Below are 26,320 nucleotides of genomic sequence, written 5' to 3'. Positions count from 1 at the left end.
GAATTTCTTTGTTTGCATTGTGAGGATGACTGTATCAGTAGAAAGAGTACATAAATTATGTTAAAATGTCGAGATCGTCGTTTTTTACAAAAATATAAGTTTTAATTTCCTTCAAGGGATATTTTATCCAAAACAATAGTGAAATGTCAACAAGTATATATGGAGGGCGGTTTGAAAATGAAGCCAGCCGGCCAAATGTTTGACATTCCTCGTATATGTCACTATGAGTAACCTTGACGACAATACTAGTAGACATGTATATATGATATTTAGAGGGGTTGGATCATTTTACAGTGTAGGGTTTTTAATGTATTTTGAATTGACAGAAAATACCAAAAAATAGTGGCCCGTTGAAGTTAGCATGCCTTTAAAACCGAGACCCTGTATATTACCAATGAAGAAATGTAGTTTTCTTAACGGATGCAATAAAGAGTCTATTCTATTCTATTCTATTCTATCCTATCCTATTCTATTCTATTCTATTCTATTCTATAATACCCAAACCTTGTACACTGAACGTGCTACTAAATGTACTTCATGAATATCAAGCAAAACTGAAAGATACAGTCACATTTGTTGAGAGATTATTTGTTTGTTTGTTTTCTAAGTTTTTGAAACAGATTTTATTAACATGTCACCACTGTTCCAAAAGTGTGGCAATCTTCTCTCCCGGACAAATAAGAAAGGGGTCAAAGGAAAGGTCATTCAATTATTTAATTATGTATCAGATTCAGCAATCTCTAAAGTTTGAGATCAAATATTCCAAAATGGGTTATAGCTTGCAATTTAGATTATATAAAACGTTGAATCTTAATTAACATAAATTATATTATAATATACCTAGTGATAATGCTGTGCCATGATTCGCTAGAAACAGTCACGTGATAGGAAAATAGAATGACTATTTCCCGAGGGAAATAGTTCCATCAACTTTTGCATGGTCACGTGACCCCCACGCGTTCACAGCAGGTCAAAATGGCAGCTTCTGACGATGCCGTCTGCCACCGCGAGTTCACAGCATGAGGTATATTATAAAACAGATACTGCCTGGCCTATATTCGGGCTGTAGCACCCGTTCATTACCCCCTTGTGACTGTGAGTTACCAGAATCACATGCTATTTCCCTCGGCCTTTGGCCTCGGGAAATAGCATGTGATTCTGGTAACTCACAGTCCCTCGGCTCGGCTATAGCCCTCATGACCAGGCAATATGTGTTCACTATTATATCATACTGTGTTTTCGAAGGTTTTGGATCTCGTGTCTATTTCTTCTACAGCTCTTGTTCTGAGTCGTAGTGATGTGACGTTGCGCTCCCTTCGTTGACCTTTGACACGTCTCCTCTGATTTCCGTTTCCTGTGATACTTTTATCTCTTCTGTGGGTTTCGCATTTGAATACCATTTCTTAACAAGTGTACGTTCTATCCGAAGCATTGGCTTCTCCACTACCAAGGCAAATACGAAACCAGCAAAATACGAGAAGGCCAGGTGAGGAATGTATATGTATGTCTGGATAAAAGAAACGGAAAATTGTGAATTTGTTATCAAAGAAGCAGACACAATATCAGGCAAGTAGTATTGAAGGTGAGACACGAGACACACAAATTATTATTCAGGTGGGGTACACATAATGAGAGAGACAGCTGATGGGCAGGTAGATTGGCAATTGGATAAGCAGAGAAAAACTGCAGAGCTTCTCAAAAATAAATAATTGAATTTGTTTTTCTCTAGCCCATCTACTCACTGGATCTGAGAGTATGTGGATAATGATGAGTGTAGCGAATGAAGTCACAGATCCAGCAATTAGGTAGGTCAGGTTTTCGCTAAATAGATGCTGTTATCTAATATGGAATCAACACCTTGAATGAAATGTGAGAAGAATGATGACGATGACGTGATGATGATGATGATGATGATGATGATGATGATGATTATGATCAAAGTGGTTGTTATTGTGGTGTTGATGATTGTGATGGTGGTAGTGGTGGTGGTGGTGGTGGTGTTGGTGGTGATGATGATGATGATGGTGGTGGTGGTGGTGGTGGTGGTGGTGATGATGATGATGATGATGATGATGATGATGATGATGATGATGATGATGATGATGATGATGATGATGATGATGACAGTGGTGGTGGTTGTTGTTGTTGTTGTGGTGGTGGTGGTGGTGTTTGGTGTTTTGGTGGTGTTTCTGTTGATGGAAGAGAATCATAAATAGCAAACAATGTCCAGAATTAAAATATAGACTAGATAAATGAGAATGAAAGACTTAAAATACCTTGTATGAATAGAAAACTTTAAATATGATTCGTCCACGGAATAATGTTACTTACCATATTGGCAAAGCTAAGGTGCATTAATGTATCTGAGTTCATAATAAATGAGTTAAATACAAATGCATGCATTAGATACACAGCAAAGTTCATTCTATACAAAGGTCTCCAAAACCTCCATGCCAGAAATCGATGAATTAGACCTGTGGACAGAAGAACAATTTTTTCCATCATTCAAATGACAGCAATTGCGATTAAATGACGAAAAGAGTATTGAAGTGAATCAAAATTAGAGGCTAAGCTTAAATATATAACTTGACAGCCAAAAATGAGACGAAGAAATGTATTTCACAAAAAATGACATTTGCCTTACCACCATTGCCAGTGATGCATGCATACATCATCCAACCAAGAGCAACGGAGTATCCGAATTTACAACATGAATGGTAAAATAGGGTTAGGGATTTTGACAGCACAACACCATGGTAAGTCCAGTATAAGCCATACACGATAGCTAACCCCATGAAGATTGATATGACCCACCATACAACGGCTACTAGCTGATTAAGAAAAAGGAAATCACACTTCATTAGTTATCTAACTAATTACTAATATCATTAATCAACTAATTAATTAATCAACTGTTGTTGAATGGACTTTACATTTATATGGCCTGTCTATGAAATACTTGACAGATGCTGAAAGTATTAATCATTGCCATGATTGATTGTGGAGTGTATGTGGAGTTGTGATTGTGCTTTCCTTACATGTTGATACCCCCACCCCCATAATATGTATATCATATGCATTCTTCTTCTTCATTTTTCATATCCAGCATGGCATATTTAATTGAGCCATTTACCCCACTTTACATAGTTTAGTTAAGAAAGAAACAAACTAGAAGTATTTAATAGTATGACCTGTAGACACTAACTGTACAGGGCGTATTTACTCATTCCCCCCCCCCCCCCCAAGTGGTAACACGTTCATCCTCCAGAATGTTCAGTGAAACCTGTGCATCATTTTATTGTGGTCGACTTTCATGCTGGCAGTGTAAATTTAGGGAAAGTACAGTATTTTCCCTATGAAGTTGATTACATCCCCATCACCATGGCAATGCTTTCACCCATTTGTACATAATGTACCACATACAACAGTTATAGTTTTAGTTTGTCCCTGTGTGCTTAAGATTGTCGAATCTGTATGTGTTTGTGCCAATGTGGTATTATCTCAAACCCCCCCTCTCTGTCTGTCTGTCTGTCTGTCTGTCTGTCTGTCTGTCTGTCCATCTCTCTCTCTCTCTCTCTCTCTCTCTCTCTCTCTCTCTCTCTCTCTCTCTCTCTCTCTCTCTCTCTCTCTCTCTCTCTCTCTCACATCATAGTATCTTACCTTATTTATTTTGACTTTGGTTCCATATTTCACAATCAGGTATGCTACAACCATCCCTACTAAATATGGCGTCATTCTAGTGTAAGGTTTGGTGTCAATATGGTCATCCGTAGCCGATGACGTTCCTTCCGGGTCTCCAACAGGATCCAAGTACCTATTTTTCAACAGGAGAGAGTTCTAATATTCATATACATATAGTATGATAAACTAAAAGTCAAATAAAGAGATATATTTGACAACATTATAATATATCCAGTGTTCAAGTTTAGAGTCTAGTTTCCCTCAAATTTCATTTTGTTTGTTTTTGTTCATTTTTATGTCTGACGGTGGACTGGCACCAGTCCCTCGAGAAATATGTTTAAAGGGGCACAAGCTGAGTTTATATGTATTTGGGGGTAGCTTTTTCTGCTTATTTAAATGGTACTGTGGAGCGTAGATTTTGCTGCATATTAAAAATTACTGAATTTACTGAAGCACTTTTAACCACTACTTGCAGTTGACTGATGAACTCAGACCTAGTACAATGTATGTTGATATAACTCTTGAACAATCTGATGACGTAATTTATCATACGTATCAAAAAATGTTCAGAAAATCCCTACTATACAATCAATTGTTCTAACAATGCCAGAAGACAACCGTAATATTATAAGACATGCATCAGCTTTAACATTATATGGTTTTATTTAAGTATTTACACTTGAGTAAAAAGCTTATAATCTCAGCTTGTTCCACTTTAAGGTGACACAAAAGAATATACTTGTGTTTTAAAAAGAAACTGGTTAAATAATGATTGAAAAATGCCTGGAGACTTTAGCAAGTCTAGTGTCTGACTGTCCAACTGTTCTATTTGAATCACACCACCAATATATCTGTGTGTACGCTTTTAGACATATACTCTTCTCTTCATCTTGCCGTTTCTTTTGTCTCCATCTTAGTTTGCTTACATGTGCCAGTCTCCTTCTTTCAATAGATCTCCTAAAGCTCTAGTTATATATGTACCGTAACGAGACGTGTTAGCGCCCTCACTCGAGCTCGGTAATTCACCTACCCATTGAATATTTGTGAGACGCTAACTGGGACATTGTAGATGTCGGCGAGAGAGGTGGTGCAAGCCACACATACACCAATCAAAATAATGATGACAGTTAGTCCCACGGTAGAATTCCTAAGACAGAAAGATAAATAGGTTGAAATCTCTACGAATTCTTGTGTATCCAAAGACAAACTAAGTTAAGTGTATTTTAGGGCAGCTTCAACACATGCAAAACTTAATTACTGTGAGCGTTTTCAGATTTCCCGAAATTAAAAAAGATCGATATCAATACCAATCTGATTGAAAACCGATGTAGATGTCGGCTAATCGTTCATTTTTATTTTACCTTATTTTACCAATTATTTTTAATAGAAATAGTAATTAATTAATTTATTTATTGTTAATTTATGCAATTATTGTACTCACCTGTGGAGTAAATATATGATTGGGGGAGAAATGAGATAGAATTGTACCAAGCAAGCCATGAACCAGAACCATGGTGTACACTGTAATAAATAAATAAATAACATAATTAATGAGATATAGATGGAAATAGCCATCAAATGTATTTGCGTATTTAGTTGAAACAAATTAGTCATGTGATCAAATTGACTACAGTTGTATTTCCTTCCTGCTAGACCTGTTAATTATGGGACCATAGGTAGTATAAAGTAACAGGTAGAAACTGCGATCGCATTTGGGCGCTGATATAAGGGTGCGGACCCAAATATCTATTGATGGGGTTTACTGTACCATGATTATACCATGTGTACAGCTATACATATATGTTTACCCACAGATGATTCCATGCTGTTCAGAATGTATGATACTATGAGTAAGTCATCGTTAACAATTTCGGAAAAAAAGTGGTCCAGTTACAGCTATAGCTAGTGCAGTAGTCCAGTTCCTTTACAGTATCGTTATATCTTCACTCTCAGTCTAATCAAAGCTGTTGCTCTAGAAGTCCTGAGATGCAATTTAAAATTCATCCACAGCCACCCACATAGTCATTAACGTCATGTCTTTGTTAATCAATCACAAAATTCTAACCAATAACACAGTCCCTCATAAAGTTAGTGTTTATTGGGGCACTTATTTAATATCCAAAATATGGTATATTTGTCAGCTCAGGATGCTACTTATACACTGTTTATGTCACTATAACAGTTGGGGTTCACTGGTTGGATGACATCTTTTTGTGCTGATCGAGGGGACTTTGTCCAGACTATGGTTAGACCACAGTTTGCATCCAGACTGCTACTGTAGCTGTGAAACAAAACGTTTATATATGGCTTACCGATGAACTTGAATTTCCTGGGAATGGAACCAGATTGTTTATATAGAGTACAAATGTCCACCAGTATTCATAGCATGGCTGTAAATCTTGTATGAGATAATATTGGAATGATCCATTGCACAGGTAATCCATAAGATATATATAGGCGAAGAATGCCAAGAAATATGGCACTGTAATCCTAATGTCGAAACAAAGAATGAAGTAGGTTTGTCAATGCTGCGATGTCACACGTTATAATGCTACCGAAGTTTTATACAAAAATTCTTAAGTACAAAACAAAGACATCAGGCTTATTTTTTTACGTTTCCGAAAAACGCACCGACAAACAAACAAACAAACATACACACACACACACACATGCAAGCAAGCAAGCAAACACACAAGCAATCAAACAGACAGACAGACAGACAGACAGACAGACAGACAGACAGACAGACAGACAATTCATTCCTCTACTTTATCTATAGTCATCCAGTAAAGTAGAGAAAGTCTTGCCCCCTGTGATACAACATGAAGCACACAGGCCTGCAGTGACTATCATGCATTTGCTTATGACAAACACATTCGAAATTGACTACAAGATATACACGTTTTATACAAAACCATATTGACATAGTGATACGATATATAATATATATGATATGATATAGATACGATATGATATATGACATGATATGCTATGTATAATATTATATGATATGATATATGATATGATATGATATGATATGATATGATATATGATATATGATATATGACACGATGTGATATGATATAGATGTATGATATAGATACGATATGATATGTGATATTACATTATATGATGTAGATATATGTTATGATATATGATATGATATGATATGATATGATATGATATGATATGATATGATATGGTATATGATGAAAATCTTTACATTACATCACAACACAACACAACACAACACAACACAACACAACACAACACAACACAACACAACACAACACAATACAATACAACGTGGCAATACACCCCCACAATACACGGCAAGTACTCAACTTCTTACAATGCGACACAACGTGAATAATATCCCTACCTCCATAGTCGGTGAATGTAGAAATATACCCAGTTATAACTACCAGTTTCACTTAATCTCCTCAAAGGATAGTAGGTCACCAACAGACCACTGCAACGGAAAATAAACAAGATTCAGTGTGTACAAAGCAAGACCTTTTCTAGCGGCAACCTATAATAAAACTAATCACATGGTTAGGCGGTAATATATTCAAACAGAGAACCATATTTTTTCCGTAAGTACACTTGTGATCTTGAAATATGACACTGCAATTTGGGTCCAACTTGTCTACTGTGAGGTATATCTGTGCATTCATTCATTCTATCCAACAATACTATAAAGGGTATTGTCACTACTCGTCTCCGACTCAATGTGACAAGGTCCCTCAGGCCACTGATATTTTCCTTTGCTGAACGAAGCACAATATAGTTGGAGAATAACACATAATTTGTTTAAAATACCCAATTAGTATGCACATATATATAAACGTTGACATTTATCAGTTTTTTTACCAGTATTTACCAGTAATCCTGCCACCCTATAGAACTCATACCTACCTAAGGATAAAGAATGTGTCCTCTGCATATCTGTAGTTCATTGTAGCTTGTGCCATGATAGTAGCCAAGATCACATCAATATCAAAGAAGTTACCTATGTTTTAAAGTAAGAATATTATACATTATATTACCCGTTTTTCATTTTTCATAATTCTAAAAATAATAGTTCGTTTTTCACCAACAGAAATAGTCCATTGGCCAGTACGGGGCTCGAACCCGCGACATTCGCGTTATTAGCACGACGCTCTAACCAACTGAGCTAACCGGCCACATGTCGGTAAAGTACATCTCATTACATATTCAAGCCCGAAAAAAAAAAAAAAAAATATCCTATTTCTATGTATTAGGAGCAACAAAACAACAGCAAAATTACGGTTACGTTGCTCCGATTATGCTCAATTTTAGAATAGGTGGGGTAGGTAGATTTTTTTTTCACGTGTGAGTGTCTAGTTCTGGTAGTTATGTTTTCAGTTGTTTTCCATATGGTCTCTGTGTTATTGGTTTCTTCTCATCAGATGTACAACCATTACAGATTGGACAAAATAGTTTTATATTGTCTTTTGATGTCAGTTTCCCGCATCCACTATTTTTCGCGAAACTTTTTCTCGATTTTATTTTTTTTCGAATATGTAAAAAATGTTAGGGTCGGCAGTGAGAAACTAGGTGGGATCAGGTAACCGGAACCAAACATATTTTATTAGCCTTACAGTTTATTAAATTTATCAAATTGTAGTTACAGTCATGAAAGGACGCCCTCTTTCGACGATGAGTGTTGCAACATTACACGCTTTTTCTGTTACAGTTTATTCTGCTCGTTCTGTCTATCCTGCAATTAAAATGCTATCAAACATCAAAAACAGTATATTGAATCTGTGACAGAAAGATTGATATAATATAATATAAGAAATACACTTACTCATAAATCGATAGTGAAAGTAAAATACTTGACCCAGTAGCACCCACCACATGGTGAGCACACCTAGGCCATACAGTGAAGTCATTGCGTCGTCGCCATGATCATCAATACGTTGGTCAAGGATACGTGATCCGTTACTAACGCAGGAGAAAGACAAAAGTAGTTCCTTCCACACCGCTAGAGGGACAAAAAAATGGGTTACTGAATTTAATTGCTGACAAATGACAGCTTACGAGTATAAAAAATTACGTATATTCAAAAAATAATATCTCTTAGTTTTTAATCTAATGAACTGATATTTTTTCTGTAAAACTAAACAAAACAACACATTACTGCTTCTACACCGTGTTATCGCATATCCCCTTGAATAACAATAAAGGGCGCCTTCAATAATTACAGTGGAATCAAGCTCGGTCTGTTGCATAAAATGTTACCCTCTCCCTAGTCCGTTGTGCTAATAAATGGCCCTCCCTCAATTTCTTTTCTCTAAGATAAGACCCTTTCCTGTTCAAATATTTCAATGAAAAACAATCAGTTTTAAGTTCGTGAAGATGTTTATGATACATAGACACTACATTTGTATCTTTGAGGTTTAAAAACGGCCCAATATGTTTATAATCTTTTTATTCAAATGACAATACTTGAATAAAACCACATTCAAATATATAATGTCGTTACAGCAACATATGCAGCAAAAACTACACGCATGAACTTAGCTTCTGCCCCTCTTAGCAAATATCAGTCAGGGCACGATGTCCTACTTATTACCAAATCTTAAAAGATGACATTTAAATAAGGACACACGACCTACGTGGTTTATCATATGCATATGCAGCAAAAACTAGACACCTGAACACGTATGAACTCAGATTGTGCCCCTCTTAGCAAATATCAGTCTGGGCACGATGTCCCACATACCAAATCTTTAAATATAACATTTAAATAAGGACACACGACCTACGTGGTTTATCATATGCATATGCAGCAAAAACTACAAACCTGAACACGTATGAACTCAGCTTGTGCCCCTCTTAGCAAATATCAGTCTGGGCACGATGTCCTACATACCAAATCTTTAAATATAACATTTAAATAAGGACACACGACCTACGTGGTTTATCATATGCATATGCAGCAAAAACTAGACACCTGAACACGTATGAACTCAGATTGTGCCCCTCTTAGCAAATATCAGTCTGGGCACGATGTCCCACATACCAAATCTTTAAATATAACATTTAAATAAGGACACACGACCTACGTGGTTTATCATATGCATATGCAGCAAAACTACAAACCTGAACACGTATGAACTCAGCTTGTGCCCCTCTTAGCAAATATCAGTCAGGGGAGCCTTCAATAATTACAGGGGAATCAAGCTCGGTCTGTTGCATAAAATGTTACCCTCTCCCTAGTCCGTTGTGCTAATAAATGGCCCTCCCTCAATTTCTTTTCTCTAAGATAAGACCCTTTCCTGTTCAAATATTTCAATGAAAATCAATACCATTTCCCCGTGGCATAGCTTTTGTGTTCAAGTTTAGTAAAAGAAAGAAAATGTTTAGTAGTGAGGAGGTCCTGGGTTCGAATCCTATCAGAGACAGGGAATTTTTCTGCAGTAAGATTCCATCCCACCTCATTGATAGTTTTTTTAAAGGCATTTATTGCTTCCCACTATTAGTATTACCACCACAGTGAGCTTATATTTGTATTAAACCAATGCGTGCGTTTGGATGTCATTGGCTGGACTGAATGTCAGAACTCCCACATACTAGATGAGCGTACAAGTGACGACATCAGGACTAGGGCCAACATCTCCACTCCCTCCACATTATCCCCAATACCTTGTAACCCTGTTCTCCCCTTTCTACTGTAAGACCTGCTCCTCTCCTCACACCAATAACAACAGTTAATTCACTGCATTCCACTGAATATGTTATGATATTACCGTGTATCGTAATAACCCCGTCAATTCGATCGACTACCCTTTTAAATCGATTCACCCAAAGAGTCTTAGAATTGTAATTCTTTTTCTAAACCTTGCATTTCGACCACAACAAATTCAATGTATTTATTTTTCTTTCGACCACCAAATATATCCATATCGATTAAAGGAGCTTCATTTTTACGAATCCAAAATAAAAATGAAGAAACTTCAGAAATGATGGCGAAGAACAAAACTGATTAGTATGTTTAACTAACTCACATCTTGCAATTCGATTGGCAAAATTGCAAATTATCAAATTTCATGAATCAAGTAATTCAACTTCAAACTAATTATTAAAATATGGCCGATTGATGGGGTTGTATATGGTACTTTACAGTGGTGGCAGTGATGGAATGTGGTAGTAGTAGGTTTTAGAACCGGTGGCAGTGGTGGGATCAGTCCAAAATAACAAAATAATGCAAACTTACATACAAATAAATAAAGATAAAATGTGACCCACCCCTTATTTCCATTTTCTAAAATATGTCCCTCCCCGAGGACTGATTTGTACAAAAGTGACCCATCCACTAATTTCCCCGGCCCTCCCCCTCGTGATTAATAAAGGCACCTTACAGTTTTTTCTTATGTAAAGGACACATGGTAGGCAGTAATATTATGTTTTGTTTAAGGCATGCACAAAAAGAAAACTTCAATATAGTACAATAAAGCATATATAAACAACACCATTCTAATACACCGGAAAATGTGTTTATAGGAATAATGCATCGATTCTTAAAAATAAAAAAGGTAGCCATCATTAATTGATATCGTCGTAAAAACTACAGGCCTCTTTACGGCACCTTACAAAAGATTGTGTCAACGGAAAACTAATACTTTGGTTTGTGAGAATGACCCATCATGTATTCGGACCAGGGATACAGGTTGCCGCCAATTTACAGACATATCATTTTGTATACTGTTCACCCGACAACGTAACACCATTCTGTGATCGATGTCCGTATTTAGACGAACCGAAGCGTCACAGTCTGGATAAAGCCTCGCTATTCACAGTGACTTGTACTATTTTAGAGATAAATGAACCTGTTAGGAAATGTACAAATTCTTCTTCTTACACCTGATATAAAAGTTGACGACCTCAATCTGTTGTTACACTATACATATAATCTTTGTTTTTATCATAATACCAACATATTTGTACTTATTTATATCTGTATCGTCTCATATCTGATTACAAAAAGCATCGCATAGTGCACTTTATCTTATTCTGTCTGGATTTGTTTTAGAGATTAACTTTGTTATTTGTACAACAATATTGTTAATGAAAATATTGAATATCATGTAACAGATTACCATCCATTACATTGAAATAAAAGAAATATTTTCTCAAATGTCCAGGGCAGTGTTTCTTAAAGCTTGAATGCAATTGCAGGTGGTTGAAAATGTTTAAAGTTGTCATATATAAATACGAATACATATATTCATTAGATATTATTCCCCAATACTTTCTTCTTTCAGCTGAGGAAAATTTGAGTGACCTAAGGGGCCTTGTCACTACGAGTCTAGCGATTTACAGTGACAGACCCTAAGGTGAAGAGTATTTTCCAGCTGAATGAAGGCAAACTGAGCAATAATAAAATTATGACTCCTATAGAAGCATAATTTATGTAAAAATGAGGAAAAACAATGGCGATTTGGATCGTTTTGACTCATATATTAAACACTGCAAAACCAGTGACGTAGACACGGGTTGTCGTGACGTAGAACGACAAGAGTATATATTCCATATTTTTGTTCAACTCGTGCATGGTACAATTTTCTTTATATCATGACACTAATTTAATTAAAAGCGATAATACTGGGTAGATGTATACTACTAGTACATGGCTCATTTTAGTGAAATGTGTATTCATTTGCATAATTTATATAATATATTTTTTATGTTTTGGATGATAAACCTTCATAAAAGGTTGGATGACCGCACACACTATTATGAAACATTTGCTTTCCATTTAAATTGAAAGGTCGTTGAACATGTTTGACCGTAAATAAACATGTTTACTTGTTGAAACTCGTGTCTCTATTAATAGCATTGCATATCATATCCTACTTTGTCTAGACAGGTTTTGAAAGATTACGTAGTATTATTTGTATAACTTCAATGAAAAAATTAAATATGAAACAGTTTACCATACATTGAAATTAAAGAAGTATTTAGAAAAAAACAAAAACATTTCAGGTGTTCAGGAAAATGTTTTTTCTTGTGATTTGTAGACAATGTTTTGATCAGAAGATGTTCACCGTACATAAAACTGAATTTTGTATCCTTATACTTTAAGCAAATACAATAAGGTCACAATCAGTAAAGTGTATTTCTAATTTTAGTTGACAAGTAGATCGTGACTTTACTGATTATGATACGGCTGTATATCTCTGATAATTGAAAATAATACGATTACTTAACCAGGCTAGGGATGTACCTAATTTCATAATCAACAGGTAACATTAGGTGGTAATCTCTATAAGGGAAACCCGTGAATCTGTCCTACAATGGATACATAGAGGTTGAAACAAAGAATTCTTAAAAAAAAAAAATTTCTTTATAAAAAGTAGCCGATATATTTACCGGCCACCGGCCCATGTCTACATCCACGTTCACTTGTAGGAGACAATACAAATAGTCGAAAATAGTAGAAGAGGAATTTTGTCCAATGCAAATATATAAGGGGAGATCAGGAGAAGTACTGAACAACCAGAAATGTAGGTGGGAAGAGAAACACAAACTGTGGAAATGGTGAGCGAAAGACACACAATGGAGTAGTGGAGAGAGTAATTCTGATTTAACTTCTGAGGAAACGCTTTTGTTTTGGTTTCGTCTGTCTGTCTGTCTGTCTGTCTGTCTGTCTGTCTGTCTGTCTGTCTGTCTGTCCGACCGTCCGTCCGTCTGTTGGTATGTGTGTCTATGTTTCTCAGTGTGTGATTATTTGTAATTGAAATGAAAATGAATTGCTGCATTTATTTTATAAGACTATGCCAAGAAATGAATAGCATCGAAATTCGTGCATACTATTAATCCCAATTTGCATATCACGTCACAAATGTGTTATTTTCTTAATATTTAACTCTGATTTAATTGAGAGATAATATTTTTAGATGTATACTATATATGGTTGACGCATTCTATGACAATATTTTAGTAAAATCTGCCTCTATTAATTTGCATAATTAACATGTTCATGAACAAATTTGAACATAATATTTTTACATTTGTTAGATTATTCGCAAAACATGCTTGATGTCATTTGTATTTTTCATATATTTTTTTATATTTTAGATGATAGTATTATATATCCTATTTTACTTTGTTTTCTTTTTGTGGAATAGTTTTGGAGATTAAATTAAATTTTATCATTGTCATTTCAAAATTTAAAAAAAGAAAAAAAAAATGCTGGTGTTTAGGAAATATTTGTTCGTGTGATTGTACAGACAAGTTCGTGAAGATGTTTATGACACTACATTTGTATCTTTGAGGTTTAAAAACGACACAGTATGTTTATAATCTTTTTATTCAAGTGAGAATACTTGAAGAAAACCACATTCAAATATATAATGTCGTTCCAGCAACATAGGCAGCAAACACTACACGCCTGAACACGCATGAACACAGCTTGTGCCCCTCTTAGCAAATATCAGTCTGGGCACGATGTCCTACATACCAAATCTATAAAGATGACATTTAAATAAGGACACACGACTTACATGGTTTATCATATGCACCAAAAACTACACACCTGAACACGTATGAACTCAGCGTCTGCCTCCCTTAGCAAATATCAGTCATGGCACGATGTCCTACTTATTACCAAATCTTTAAAGATGTCATTTAAATAAGGACACACGACCTACGTGATTTATCATATGCGTATGCACCAAAAACTACAAATCTGAACACGTATGAACTCAGCTTCTGTCCCTCTTAGCAAATATCAGTCATGGCACGATGTCCTACATCCCAAATCTTTAACATTTAAATAAGGACACACGACCTACATGGTTTATCATATGCACCAAAAACTACACACCTGAACACGTATGAAGTCAGCTTCCGGATCCGCCCCTCTTAGCAAATATCAGTCAGGGCACGATGTCCTATTAACTGAATCTTCAAAGATAATGTTTAAGAAGGACTTAATGTTTGACTTACATGGTTTATCATAATTCATATCTTCGGTTGTTACTTCATTGTTTGCTGTAATATCATAGTTGTGGTTTCCCTTGCTGTTATTTATTGTAAAATACTCGTAGAGAGAGGCACACACAACAATGAATCCAAAGACTCCAGCAATACATCTATCATTTCAATAGAGGAAAAGCAGACAATACAATTCACATTCACACAATTATATTTCACCAATTAATATGAAAAACCATCAAACAATAGTACCCCCCCCCCATGTAAATTCTTATATTGTGTCGTTTTCTTGACTGAAAGGCCTCGTAAAAGTTAAGAAGTTACGGAGAGCTTTAAACTTTGACATTATCCGATAAAAACTTTTACAATTACAGAAAAAAATCTCAATCTGTTCGCACAGCTTTTGTTCTCAGTATAAAGTCAGTTTTCTCGTTCTATGTATATAGAATTGTGAACAAGTAGAATATACTAAAACGTAGGGTGGAATGTGCTTTGAGGACGAATTTCAGGTGGTTATTGTAATTTCTACAAATGTTACTCTGTGAAAGGTTGTTCTTGGTCCTTTTGACATCCAGAAAGAAACTTTAGAGTTCAATATCTTGTTTTTGTGGAAATCAATAATATTGTATATTCTATTTTCACATATAATTTGACGGTTATTATGGGATAATTTTCATTTTTATTTTGATCTTTGATTTCAAATTTTGCATGGTGAGCCGTTGTTTTTTCCTTGGTTTGGCTGACAGTAGGTTTTCATTAAACAGTAGCAGCAAATATCTTGGGGACGATCGCACAATGTCACACAAACTCAATAAGCGAACTCCGTTCGTTTAGGGGAGGGGGTCTGGCATCAATACGATTTCTTAACCTCATTTTCGCACTTTTAACCAAATTTCGAAAAAGTTCACGTTTACTAGTGAAATGTTGATAAGTCGATAAAAAGAATTACTTCTAAAGTTCTAATGTGAGATAACAGTGCTGGGATTCCGGTAGTGTTTTGATGTGTTTACCATCATCTCAGTAAACAGGTTCAGAAGGTTGGAACTTCATGTTCACGATCATGATTTTACATTGCATCGATCGTAGTGGTGTTCTCACTACAATTTTCATCATGGTTTACAAACGGTTGATGTCGCATTTTTTGTGAACTTTCGTTTTTTTGGTTTTTTTTGTTTTTGTTTTTTTGTTTGTTTGTTTGTTTGTTTGTTGTTGTGTTTTTTTTGGGGGGGGGGTTGAGGGGCTTTGTCGTAAACGAACGTTGTTGATTCATTGAACTTGTGCGACATTGTGCTATCGCACCTAAGACATAGACGTCGATAGATCCTAAACTACAGCTATCAATATTGCATGAAACGATTAGATAAAAATCCACCTGTGACACGCATTGTTTTAGCGAGGTTTGGTGACATTGGTTGTAATACGACAGATGTTAATTTGACCCACACAACGGTTGTCGATATTTGTTCGCATTGATCATCAAGTTTCCCAGAAGCTGTTCAACAGTACACGGTGTATATGGTATAATATATTATTAACTTACATCATAACTATGGCACCAGTAGACAAACTCTCATGGTAAGAACAATGGACAAAGCTAAAGTCGAATTCATTCATGACTGCTCCTACTAGTGGGGGTGTTGGTAGTATACCTGTTTAATTAAGACATAATATTCATTCATTGATACATCAAGCTATGTCAAGTCAGTCATTGACTGAGTGAGTGAGTGAGTGAGTGAGTGAGTGAGTGAGTGAGTGAGTGAGTGAGTGAGTGAGTGAGTGAGTGAGTGAGTGAGTGAGTGACTGACTGACTGACTAAGTGATCCAATTATTATCTTATTCGTCTATCTATCTATCTATCTATCTATCTATCTATCTATCTATCTATCTATCTATCTATCTATCTACCTATCTATCTATCTATCTGTCTATCTATCTATCTAGTATATATATATGTATATCTATCTATATGTCTATCGTTCTGTCTGTCTGTCTGTCTGTCTGTCTGTCTGTCTCTGTCTGTTTGTCTATCTATCAATCAATCAACCATTCATTCATTCCTTTGTTCGTTCGTTTGTCCGTTCATTCATTCATTCATTCATTCATTCATTCATTCATCATTTAGCCAGTCAACCAGCCAGTCATCATGCAAGACAGCCACATACATACATACATACATACATACATACATACATACATACATACATACATACATACATACATACATACATACATACATACATACCTACATACATACATACATACGTACGTACGTACGTACATACATACATACATACATACATACATACATACATACATACATACATACATACATACATACATACATACATACATACATAGATACATACATACATACGTACGTACGTACATACAATGTACGTACATACATGCATACATACATACATACATACATACATACATACATACATACATACATACATACATACATACATACCTTCAACTAAGAGTATTTCCACATCTTCTTCTGTACATGTATCAGGAACACAAATAGCCGTTGATATGCCAATAGGAAGCGTATAATTCTGTGACATAAATGAGAAATTAGTACTGTGTGACATTTCATTTTTTGGAGTACCACTGGTATATGTAATTCAAAAATGGCACAGTCTCAATGACAATGTCTTTGGGAACTAAGCCACCCCAGTTTATGCTGTACTGGTTCAAATTTGCTCGTAAGTTTATAGAGTGTATTTTGTGTACTGAATTTTGCAGGAAATTTGGTCCCAGTCAATTTAGACTGTGTCATCAAAATGTATCGAATCAAATCATAATCGCGAAACTTGAAACAACACGTCGCCTGGCTCAACAAAACTCTAAATACTAACAGTGCTATATTTTATCGTCTGGCTCATAAAAAATCTTACCAGGAGTGCTACATTTTATCGTCTGGCTCATAAAAAATCTTACCAGGAGTGCTACCTTTTATCGTCTGACTCAACAAAAATCTTACCAACAGTGCTACAGTTTATCATCTGGCTCAACAAAATTCTTACCAGCAGTGCTACATTTTATCGTCTGGCTCAACAAAAATCTTACCAACAGTGCTACCTTTTATCGTCTGACTCAACAAACATCTTACCAACATTGCTACATTTTATCGTCTGGCTCAAGAAAATCTACCAACAGTGCTACATTTTATCGTCTGGCTCAACAAAATATACCAACATAGCTACACTTTATCGTCTGGCTCAAGAAAATCTACCAACAGTGCTACATTTTATCGTCTGGCTCAACAAAAATCTTACCAAGAGAGATGTTTGTCTAGCAAGACGATAAAATGTGGCATTGTTGGTAATATTTTGTTGAGCCAGACGATAAAATGTAATAATGTTAATAGTAAGATTTCTGTCTAGCCAGACGACATTTTGGTCCAGGTTTTATTATTTGAATTGTAATGTATAAATGCTTACTGGAATAGGGATGTTATAACCAGCCAGACAGTATACTGAATTAAATTCAGTTATATTACTATATTTACGAGTTGCTTCAAAACATTCTCTCCGTGTCCCAATCCACTTGAAGTTGGCTTTAATTAGACCAGCTGGAAATTTTCCCATGGCATCCATCACTGTTTGGAATTTAAGGAAAGGAAATACACGTTATATTAATCTTGTATTACAAAAGGGATTAAAGTGGCATGTGGATTATCTATTTCCGAATTTTTAAATCCATAAATGTACATACAGGAATTGCTTATTGTATAAACTGATTAAATACAACCAATCCTGCACACGTACTCATCTGTCAGTTCCCGGATATTGAAACGTCACCATGCATAAATTAGTTTGATTACTTGTGTTTGCTTATAATTACTTCCTGTTCGTACAAAAACAAACTTTTCGCATATTGTTTCTCTCCATATTACCACTTTAAGGGACATGTTCTAAAAAATGTAAGTCACTGTGTTGCTACCAGGACATGTCGTCAATAACCAAAACATGTTTGACCGCTAAATGCCTACCTAAAATATAGATAATTATCGTTAGAAGTAAGGGGTCACATAACTTATTTAGAGAAAATGAAAAATGCTAGCTACTCCACTACAAAGCTAGTCATTCATAGACAGTACATACCAAATAATAAATTGCTTTCTTATTGAGGAAAGAGTACGCATGAAGTATATATGTGTATATTTAAAACACTGTGTATCCCCTCCTGCGTGCGCAGTACGGATGTTACAGCTATTTAAACTTGCACTAGCTGTAACTCTGAAATTTTTTCATCAAATAATTCAAAGACGTATTCACTAAAAATGGTCATTTATTCAGTGGTCGATATTATCCATAAGTAGTACAGAATCAGGTTGGAATCATTATCACCACTGAGGGCGCTGATTTTTGGATGCAGACTGGAAACTCAATTTGATTTTACTCATTGTATACAGCTACAAGGATTATATTTACCTACCGGTGATGCAATATAGTTCAAGGATACGATATTACGCGGAAGTTATTGCATCTAACAAAACAGTTTCGAAAAAGCATTCCAGTTGCAGAAAATGCAGCTTTGAGAGTCGTTTTACTAGATCAAACTGATAAATACTCTGATATTGTTATTTGATATTTGTAGGGTTACAAGGTGCTCTCTCTTTATAATCCAACAGTGTAAAGGACAAATCATCAATTTTGTTCTCTTGATATTCCGGATTTCTAATATTGTTTTCTTTATATTTCAAATAAGATTTTAAATATTGTCACCATAACTATTGTTTCCTCTCACTGTTTTTTTTTCTTATTTCCTAAGCGTTATTACACAGCAGTCTTATCAGAGTTTACCGACTTTGTATTAATTAGGAGAGTGCTAGTCCTAGAACAAACTCACAGGCTAATTGCCCAATTAACGCATTGCACAGCGAGTGTAAACATCTATTGGTCTGACACGGACCTTGTGGTAATCCCTATCAATTTGCAGTTTGCAAAAAGAGCCCCCCACCAGGCTTCAAGTGTTGATTTCCAAAATCATGGACCCCATCCAAATACACAACTCTAGCAAGTTACAAATAACCGGCCCCATCTTTAAGATTTCTGTGTTGGTTAGTATTTATCCCAAGGCTATCTATTGTTTTAAGAATTCGGATCGAGTTTTATTGAGCTCAACTTGCCGGAGTTCCATTTTTCGGCATTCTTAAAAGTTCGCCCTAACCCGAACCCGAACCCGAACCCGAACCCGAACCCGAACCAGACTGAGTTCTGTAACATATCAGCTTATAACAAGACAATCACGATTGCTGTAAATAGAGGCTTGGAATTATTACTAGGAATGAAGAATCATAAAATGTATATTCCGAATTTTATTAAAATTGACTTTCGATTTTTTTACTATCTCAATAACATTGAGCGTTTTGAAAGCAACAATAATAAAATTTGATTTTCATGACATGATGTGTCTTCCTATGAGTGTGGACATATTCCGACCAGAATAACGATCAACATCGACCTTCGACGGTAAACATGATTGTTTCTAACTAGGTTAGTACGATTTCAGTGGGTGTTTTTTTTCTTTTGACGTGTTATCAAAACGTGCTGGGTGTAATAACTGACTATAACATTCCTTAGCTAACCCATATAGATGAGAGGTAAATATCGAATGAATTGTATAAGCTTTCAGACTGAAAGATAGACAGACAGACAGACAGACAGACAGACAGACAGACTCAGGAAAACACATACAGAGACATACATACATACATACATACATACATACATACATACATACGTACGTACGTACGTACGTACGTACGTACGTCATACATACATACACACAAGCAATTATGCAAACAAACAAACAAAACAAAACAAGTGTGAGTGAGTGCGTGCGTGCGTGCGTGAGTGAGTGAGTGAGTGAGTGAGTGAGTGAGTGAGTGAGTGAGTGAGTGAGTGAGTGATCGATCGATCGATCAATCGATTGATTGGTCAAGCAAGCAATCAGTCAGTCAGTCAATCAATCAATCAATCAATCAATCAATCAATCAATTAAATAGGTTATCACTAAAAGACATTACAGTGATTTACACAGGGCTAGAATTATCTAGAATTATCTTTTGAATCGTAGAGTTAGAACAACTAAATATCATAAATAGACTAAGAACGTTGAATGTTGAGTATTAGAACTTTTATTGGATAATGATGTCATTCTACAAACTTATCGAAACATGGCCGCAAACACCTTATGCACAGAGAGATCATTGACCCTTGGTTAGCATGTACAGGGTTACAATTATAGTTCAGATAACTCTAAGAATAACATAGTGGTCTGAAAGATATGAAGGACAAACAATAGAAAATTGTTGTAGCATTAGATCATAGAAGGGCAGGGATCAGATAAAACAACACCTGTTTTTACACGTGGGGATGATTATTATCGTCATGTTGGACTCATTATGGTACCACAGTCTACACATAATGAATTTGGGTGAATGATGAAGCATTTTTAAACAAACAATGTATACATTATTTGAACTTTCTATGCTATATGTGCAACTTTCTGTTTCAATGTTCAAGTGTTCTTATGTCACCTTGTAGTTATGCCTGCTATTTGTAGTTCGGTACTATCGTGGTCAAAGTATTACGCATGGTTTAAGCAGAAAATGTCTACAGTCTGGTTATTTCGGGATCTAGAGCTCATGTTTAATTTTATTTCGTAATTTCAGTGTATTTCCATGTAACATCTACCACGTTTAAATATTCTTGATTGAAACAGGGCAAAATTAATGATGAGTGCAATAAGTTTTGTGAGGGGGGGGGGGGACTCGATTAGTTGTGTAACAGCTACTTCCACACCCTTTTCCCAGATAACACGTTTATTGTACATAAGGACATTTTGTTCTGTTCTGTAATCATTTTTTTTTTGTACGTGGAATAAATTATTATTATATACCAAGTCAGGGATAGCATGCGTAACTAATGTAACACCTCTTAATCTACTGTTGGATTTTATATTTTCTTAGCAAATGTGATAAATTTTACATCATAATCTTCAAGCTTGTTATCTCTTTCAAAACTTACACTTTACAATTGAAAATAATGAAAAAAAAATTATTATCCAACGTTTTTGAATTGTATTTTTATCAGTAAACTATATAAAAAAGTAAGGAAATTAAAAGTCTTAATAGACCAAAAAGTTTTTTTGATACTAAAAAATATGAAATTGTGATTTCCTTTCTCAAAAAATCCATGATATCTGAATTGGTGCAAATGGGAACTAAGACAATTGTTAGTGATGCAGCTTTAGATTTTTAATCTATAAACTGTGGTTTTATCTAACCCTGTCTGAATTCTAGAAACTTATGTCTAACCATAGGGAATCCGATTAACATTCCTTTAAATTGAATACTATTTTGTTCAAGCTCCTGTTTCTATAGTGTACTTTTTCAAATGTGTTAACTTACAAGTCAAATAAGACAGTTGGAGACAGTGTGTAACTTTAAACGAAAATAACTTGGTCAGGCCTAACAAAATTGTGTGGTTCTGATTACGCTCAGTTTTAGAATAGGTGGGGTAGGTAGATTTTTTAATTATTTACTTTTTTGTAATGTTTTTCATGCGTGAGAAGACAATAATGATTATCAATGTTTTTTTTAATGTTGCATTTTTTAACAGCAAAACATCAAGATAAAATCCCAAAGTATATCAGAAGGTGTTCAAAGTTTAAATTTCTTCAATCGTGTATGGGGGGGGGGGGAGGGGAGGGTTTAGCTGTGATATCTGTCTTACTGTGTAAGTTTTCCCATTATTGCCACGTCATGTCATCCGAGCAACTACAGCGTCAGTCGTTTTTCATTGTATTTTGGAATGATCCAATCAAATTCTTTCTGATTGAATCAGAAGTGGTGTTTCCTAGACGTTTTAATCAGAGGTCATTGCACTCTGTTACGTTGAAACCATTCCCATAATCTGCAACCACAGGGACCAGCGAGCATGTAATTGACTGATCGATCGATCGATCGATTGATCGATTTATTGATTGATTATTATTATTTGGTTGAAAGATTGATCGATTGGAATGATTAATTTTTGTGGTGAAATAAAACTTCTTTTTGTGTATGACATTGATGAATTGACTCACTGATTTTTGTGGTGACTACTCGATTTGTAGACAGAAAAGAGAAATCTTGTTTTGATGAGGCTACAGTACGATGTATAGGCCATAGGTTTACTAATCTTAAAGTCTATGTTCACTGTTGTATAGGCATAAGTAAATATTAAATTTCATACGTTGCTTAAACCAAATTGAGTGTGTTTCAATAATTTGAAAAAGACTAGGTTTATACATCTAGGTGATTATTCTACGCCATCACACCGCACGTCTACGTCACTGGTTCTCCTCTGCTCAACGTGTGCTTGAAAACGTTACACTTGCGGAGTTAATATTCACTGTATTATTTCTCTACTATCATTCAGCCTATAAATCTAAGGGTTTCGTCAACTTCGATTCGCAGTGGCCTTTACAGGTCACTAACATTTTCGCAAATAATGAACCTATCAATGTCCTTGGTATATATCAAGATAATGCTGCAGAACGTGAGCATAGAACCAAATTTAGCTGAAATCGTGTAAGGCACGGCATTCGACCTTGCGAGGGAGAAAACGTGCAGATACAGAGATGATACAAACTTTTATCATTTTAAACAACGTCCCGGCCATGTATGAGGAGTCTGGAAAAAACCAACATCGCTTTTGTCTCTTTTCCAACAAATTTAGAAGTCGTTTAGAGGGGTGTTAGAAAAAATGATAAGACCCGCAAATATTAACAGGAATCACCGAATGTAGCCATATATCTATATACGGCAAAAGGATGCCCATCATGAACAAAGATTGGAGTCAATTTGCAAGACAGGTCACTCCATTTCTACTTCTGGGAGTTTTCACTCCGACAACGTACCACCATTCCCAGACCAAAACCCTTAGGAGACGGGCCAAGTCAAACACCATCGTTTCAAAGTTGATGATTCGTAGTACTATTTCACAAAGATGATCTGAGAAATGTGTGAAATTATTTATGTATACATGTGATAGATGTAGCTAATTAACTGACCAGGTGTTCTGTGTATTGTTAATTAAAGGTACACAAGCTAAATATATACATTTGTTAGAATAACAGTTTGCTGCATATTCAAAGGGCACTCATTATCCTACGTATTGAAACATACGTAGCCATCACTTGAAACTGGCTGAACTCAAACCTGGTATCAAAATATAATCTATACATGAGCTGATGACGTAATTTTTCATACGTATGGAAAAATGTCGCGGAAATCCCTGCTTTGCAATCAACTGTTCTAACAGTGCCAGAAGACAATGGTAATGTCATAGAAGGCATTCATCGACATAATATATCACTAGAATAGTTTAGCCAAGGTTTTATGTAAGTATTTTCACTTGAGGAAAAAACTTCTAAACTCAGCGCTTGTGCCACTTTAAAGAAAACAAATTCATAATAGTCGAAGAGCACTTTCATATCGTATAGACGTGGTACGCATTATGTACACTAACTTGGTCGACAACAGTAACTCGGTTACAGATTATGCTTCGTTTGACGTTGAGAGTAGAATGATTTCTTCATCTGAGAATAGTTGCTCACTTCATCAGTTATTCACCATGCAAGCCATTACAACAGTGTTCGACCAACTGTATCTCTTAGCCTGTCTCAAGCTGTGCTACAAGTGCCTATGTGTAATCTTACATTTCACTGGTGGAGTTTTAAGTAGAGTCTTCAAGATAGTGACTCTGTGGAATATCTAATCTGGTATAATCACAAAGTTGTAAAGTTATATTGTGTTCTAGCACAAACAAGTAAGAAGACAGATTGGTAATGGATATTGTTCGACGTGTTAATCTGGGGATTAACAGCTCGATCCTCGCCTCGGGTACGCTAAAAGGGTCTCTCGCGCTTGCAATGTTACACCGAAAGCTACCGAAATCCCTCTTCGGGTACTATCGGTGTTTTGTTGTTTAACAGCACCGCATCATTTTCAACCGGAAGCCGACAATTTCTGCGGAAACAGCTTGAAAATCGAGCGAGATTTAGCTGAGTTATTGCCTTGTAAAATTTGCCTGTTTGGGACAGTCAAAATTATGAATATATAATGAACATATTTGATTTAAAAATGCAGAAATATGGAATTTGTTACACACTGTACGACAAATTCTGACGATAGAGCATGTTGTGTTCTATGGCTTTATAGTAAGTTACACCCTGGGATTTTCGTCCTACCCACTGGGATTTTTGTCAGAAAAGTGCATACTTTATTCAATAGTCGTAACATTTCTGACGTTTACATGAGGGTCTATGCATTCATCACCCATGTCAAAATGAACACACAAGCTGTTAACGAGTTCCCGATCAATTTATCGGAGCGGAGTTCTCACCGACCCCACAGCGGTACAAGTGTGGCCAAGATCAAAGTGAAACTGTACAACGGAAAACATACAAAATGCTTTGAAAATATAGCTGGTCTAACATTGTTATACAACAGTGTTACTGAGTTGGAGCGGTGCATTATGGATATGACTTAGTACACGTAATACCTTCACCACGATAGTACCGAACTACAGATACCAGGCATAACTAAAAGGTGACATCTGATGCCCTATACGAAGTGTTGATAAGTTGCGGTTTGACAACCAACGTACGTTCTAAATAATGTTCCTCTGTTCCGGTTCACTACTAAGTCATCGAGACTAAATTTTGGTACGAAGCCTTTTAAACGACTTTACCGGCAGACCCGAAAAAGGGTCGGACACAAAAGTGTATAAATATTTCTGTTCACATGGGTATAATTCCATTTCTTTTTCTTTTTCTTTTTTTTTGGTTCGTTACAATTAAAAAGTGATAAGTAAATGAAATTAAAGAAAATAATATTGAAGTAGAAAGTACGTACTGTGTGTAGCGTAAACTTCTCGGTTACTTAGGTCTTTGTCGAATTTCAGGACGTCGTTGTAACATTGTTCAGACGCGCTGTGTTTTATCACGCAGTCGTTCCGCTCCTGGCATCCTCGCAGGACGTTGGACCCCAGTTCATCGTTGATACCAAACTGTAGCCCATTAGTTGACAGAAGCGCTTCTTTAATTCTAACCGCTTCGTAGAAGCTATGTTGATATGCATCGACAAATGTTGCACTGGTTATGAGAAGAAAAATTAAAGTCTTAGCTAGGAAAGAAAGACGTGGTAGAGACATGCTGACTTCAGTTATCATGGACTAACGACGGTACTAGATTGCCACCAGTGGCCGAATCGAGCGTTTAAATACCCACGACCATGTAAATATCAGTGCCTTCTATAAACGCTATTGGGTCAAGACCTTTCAGGATTTACCGAGAGCACCTAGTCTTGTTTGTTTTGAGATATGGTCATCTAGATGTTTGACGACCGATAGAGGGCACTATACAGTGGGTAACCCCTCTGCTCTGTCTAGCGCACACGTTTTGGCAAAGTCAACTTGCATCATGTGGCTTTGGTGAGGATCTCGGATCGAGGGTTTATTTATTTATTTATTTATTTATTTATTTATTTATTTATTTATTTATTTATTTATTTATTTATTTATTTATTTATTTATTTATTTATTTATTTATTACGCCTTGGCAACGGTACATAAAAAGTTATTAAATAAGATAAAATATACAGACACTG

At 35.7% G+C, this 26,320-nt stretch overlaps 1 protein-coding gene and 1 non-coding gene across 2 annotated transcripts; both read right to left on the bottom strand.

Moving 5' to 3' along the window:
* Window positions 1-1,270: 1,270 nt before the first annotated feature.
* LOC144448076 (nose resistant to fluoxetine protein 6-like) lies at window positions 1,271-25,865 on the bottom strand. Its single transcript, XM_078138226.1, has 10 exons — window positions 25,568-25,865; window positions 18,099-18,256; window positions 17,123-17,210; window positions 16,190-16,298; window positions 14,662-14,807; window positions 8,516-8,692; window positions 7,600-7,693; window positions 7,064-7,153; window positions 3,661-3,814; window positions 1,271-1,507 (listed from the first exon to the last, which is right to left on the bottom strand). Exons 1-10 carry the CDS (start codon window positions 25,863-25,865, stop codon window positions 1,271-1,273), a joined length of 1,551 nt encoding a protein of 516 aa, XP_077994352.1.
* Trnai-aau (transfer RNA isoleucine (anticodon AAU)) lies at window positions 7,795-7,868 on the bottom strand. Its single transcript has one exon. It is a non-coding gene; the product is annotated as a tRNA-Ile (tRNA).
* Window positions 25,866-26,320: the final 455 nt, after the last annotated feature.

This window comes from Glandiceps talaboti, chromosome 17 (assembly GCF_964340395.1).
Source record: "Glandiceps talaboti chromosome 17, keGlaTala1.1, whole genome shotgun sequence".
Taxonomy (NCBI): domain Eukaryota; kingdom Metazoa; phylum Hemichordata; class Enteropneusta; family Spengelidae; genus Glandiceps; species Glandiceps talaboti.
The sequence above is the reverse complement of the archived record's forward strand: the minus strand, read 5'-3'. Positions and strand labels throughout refer to the sequence as shown.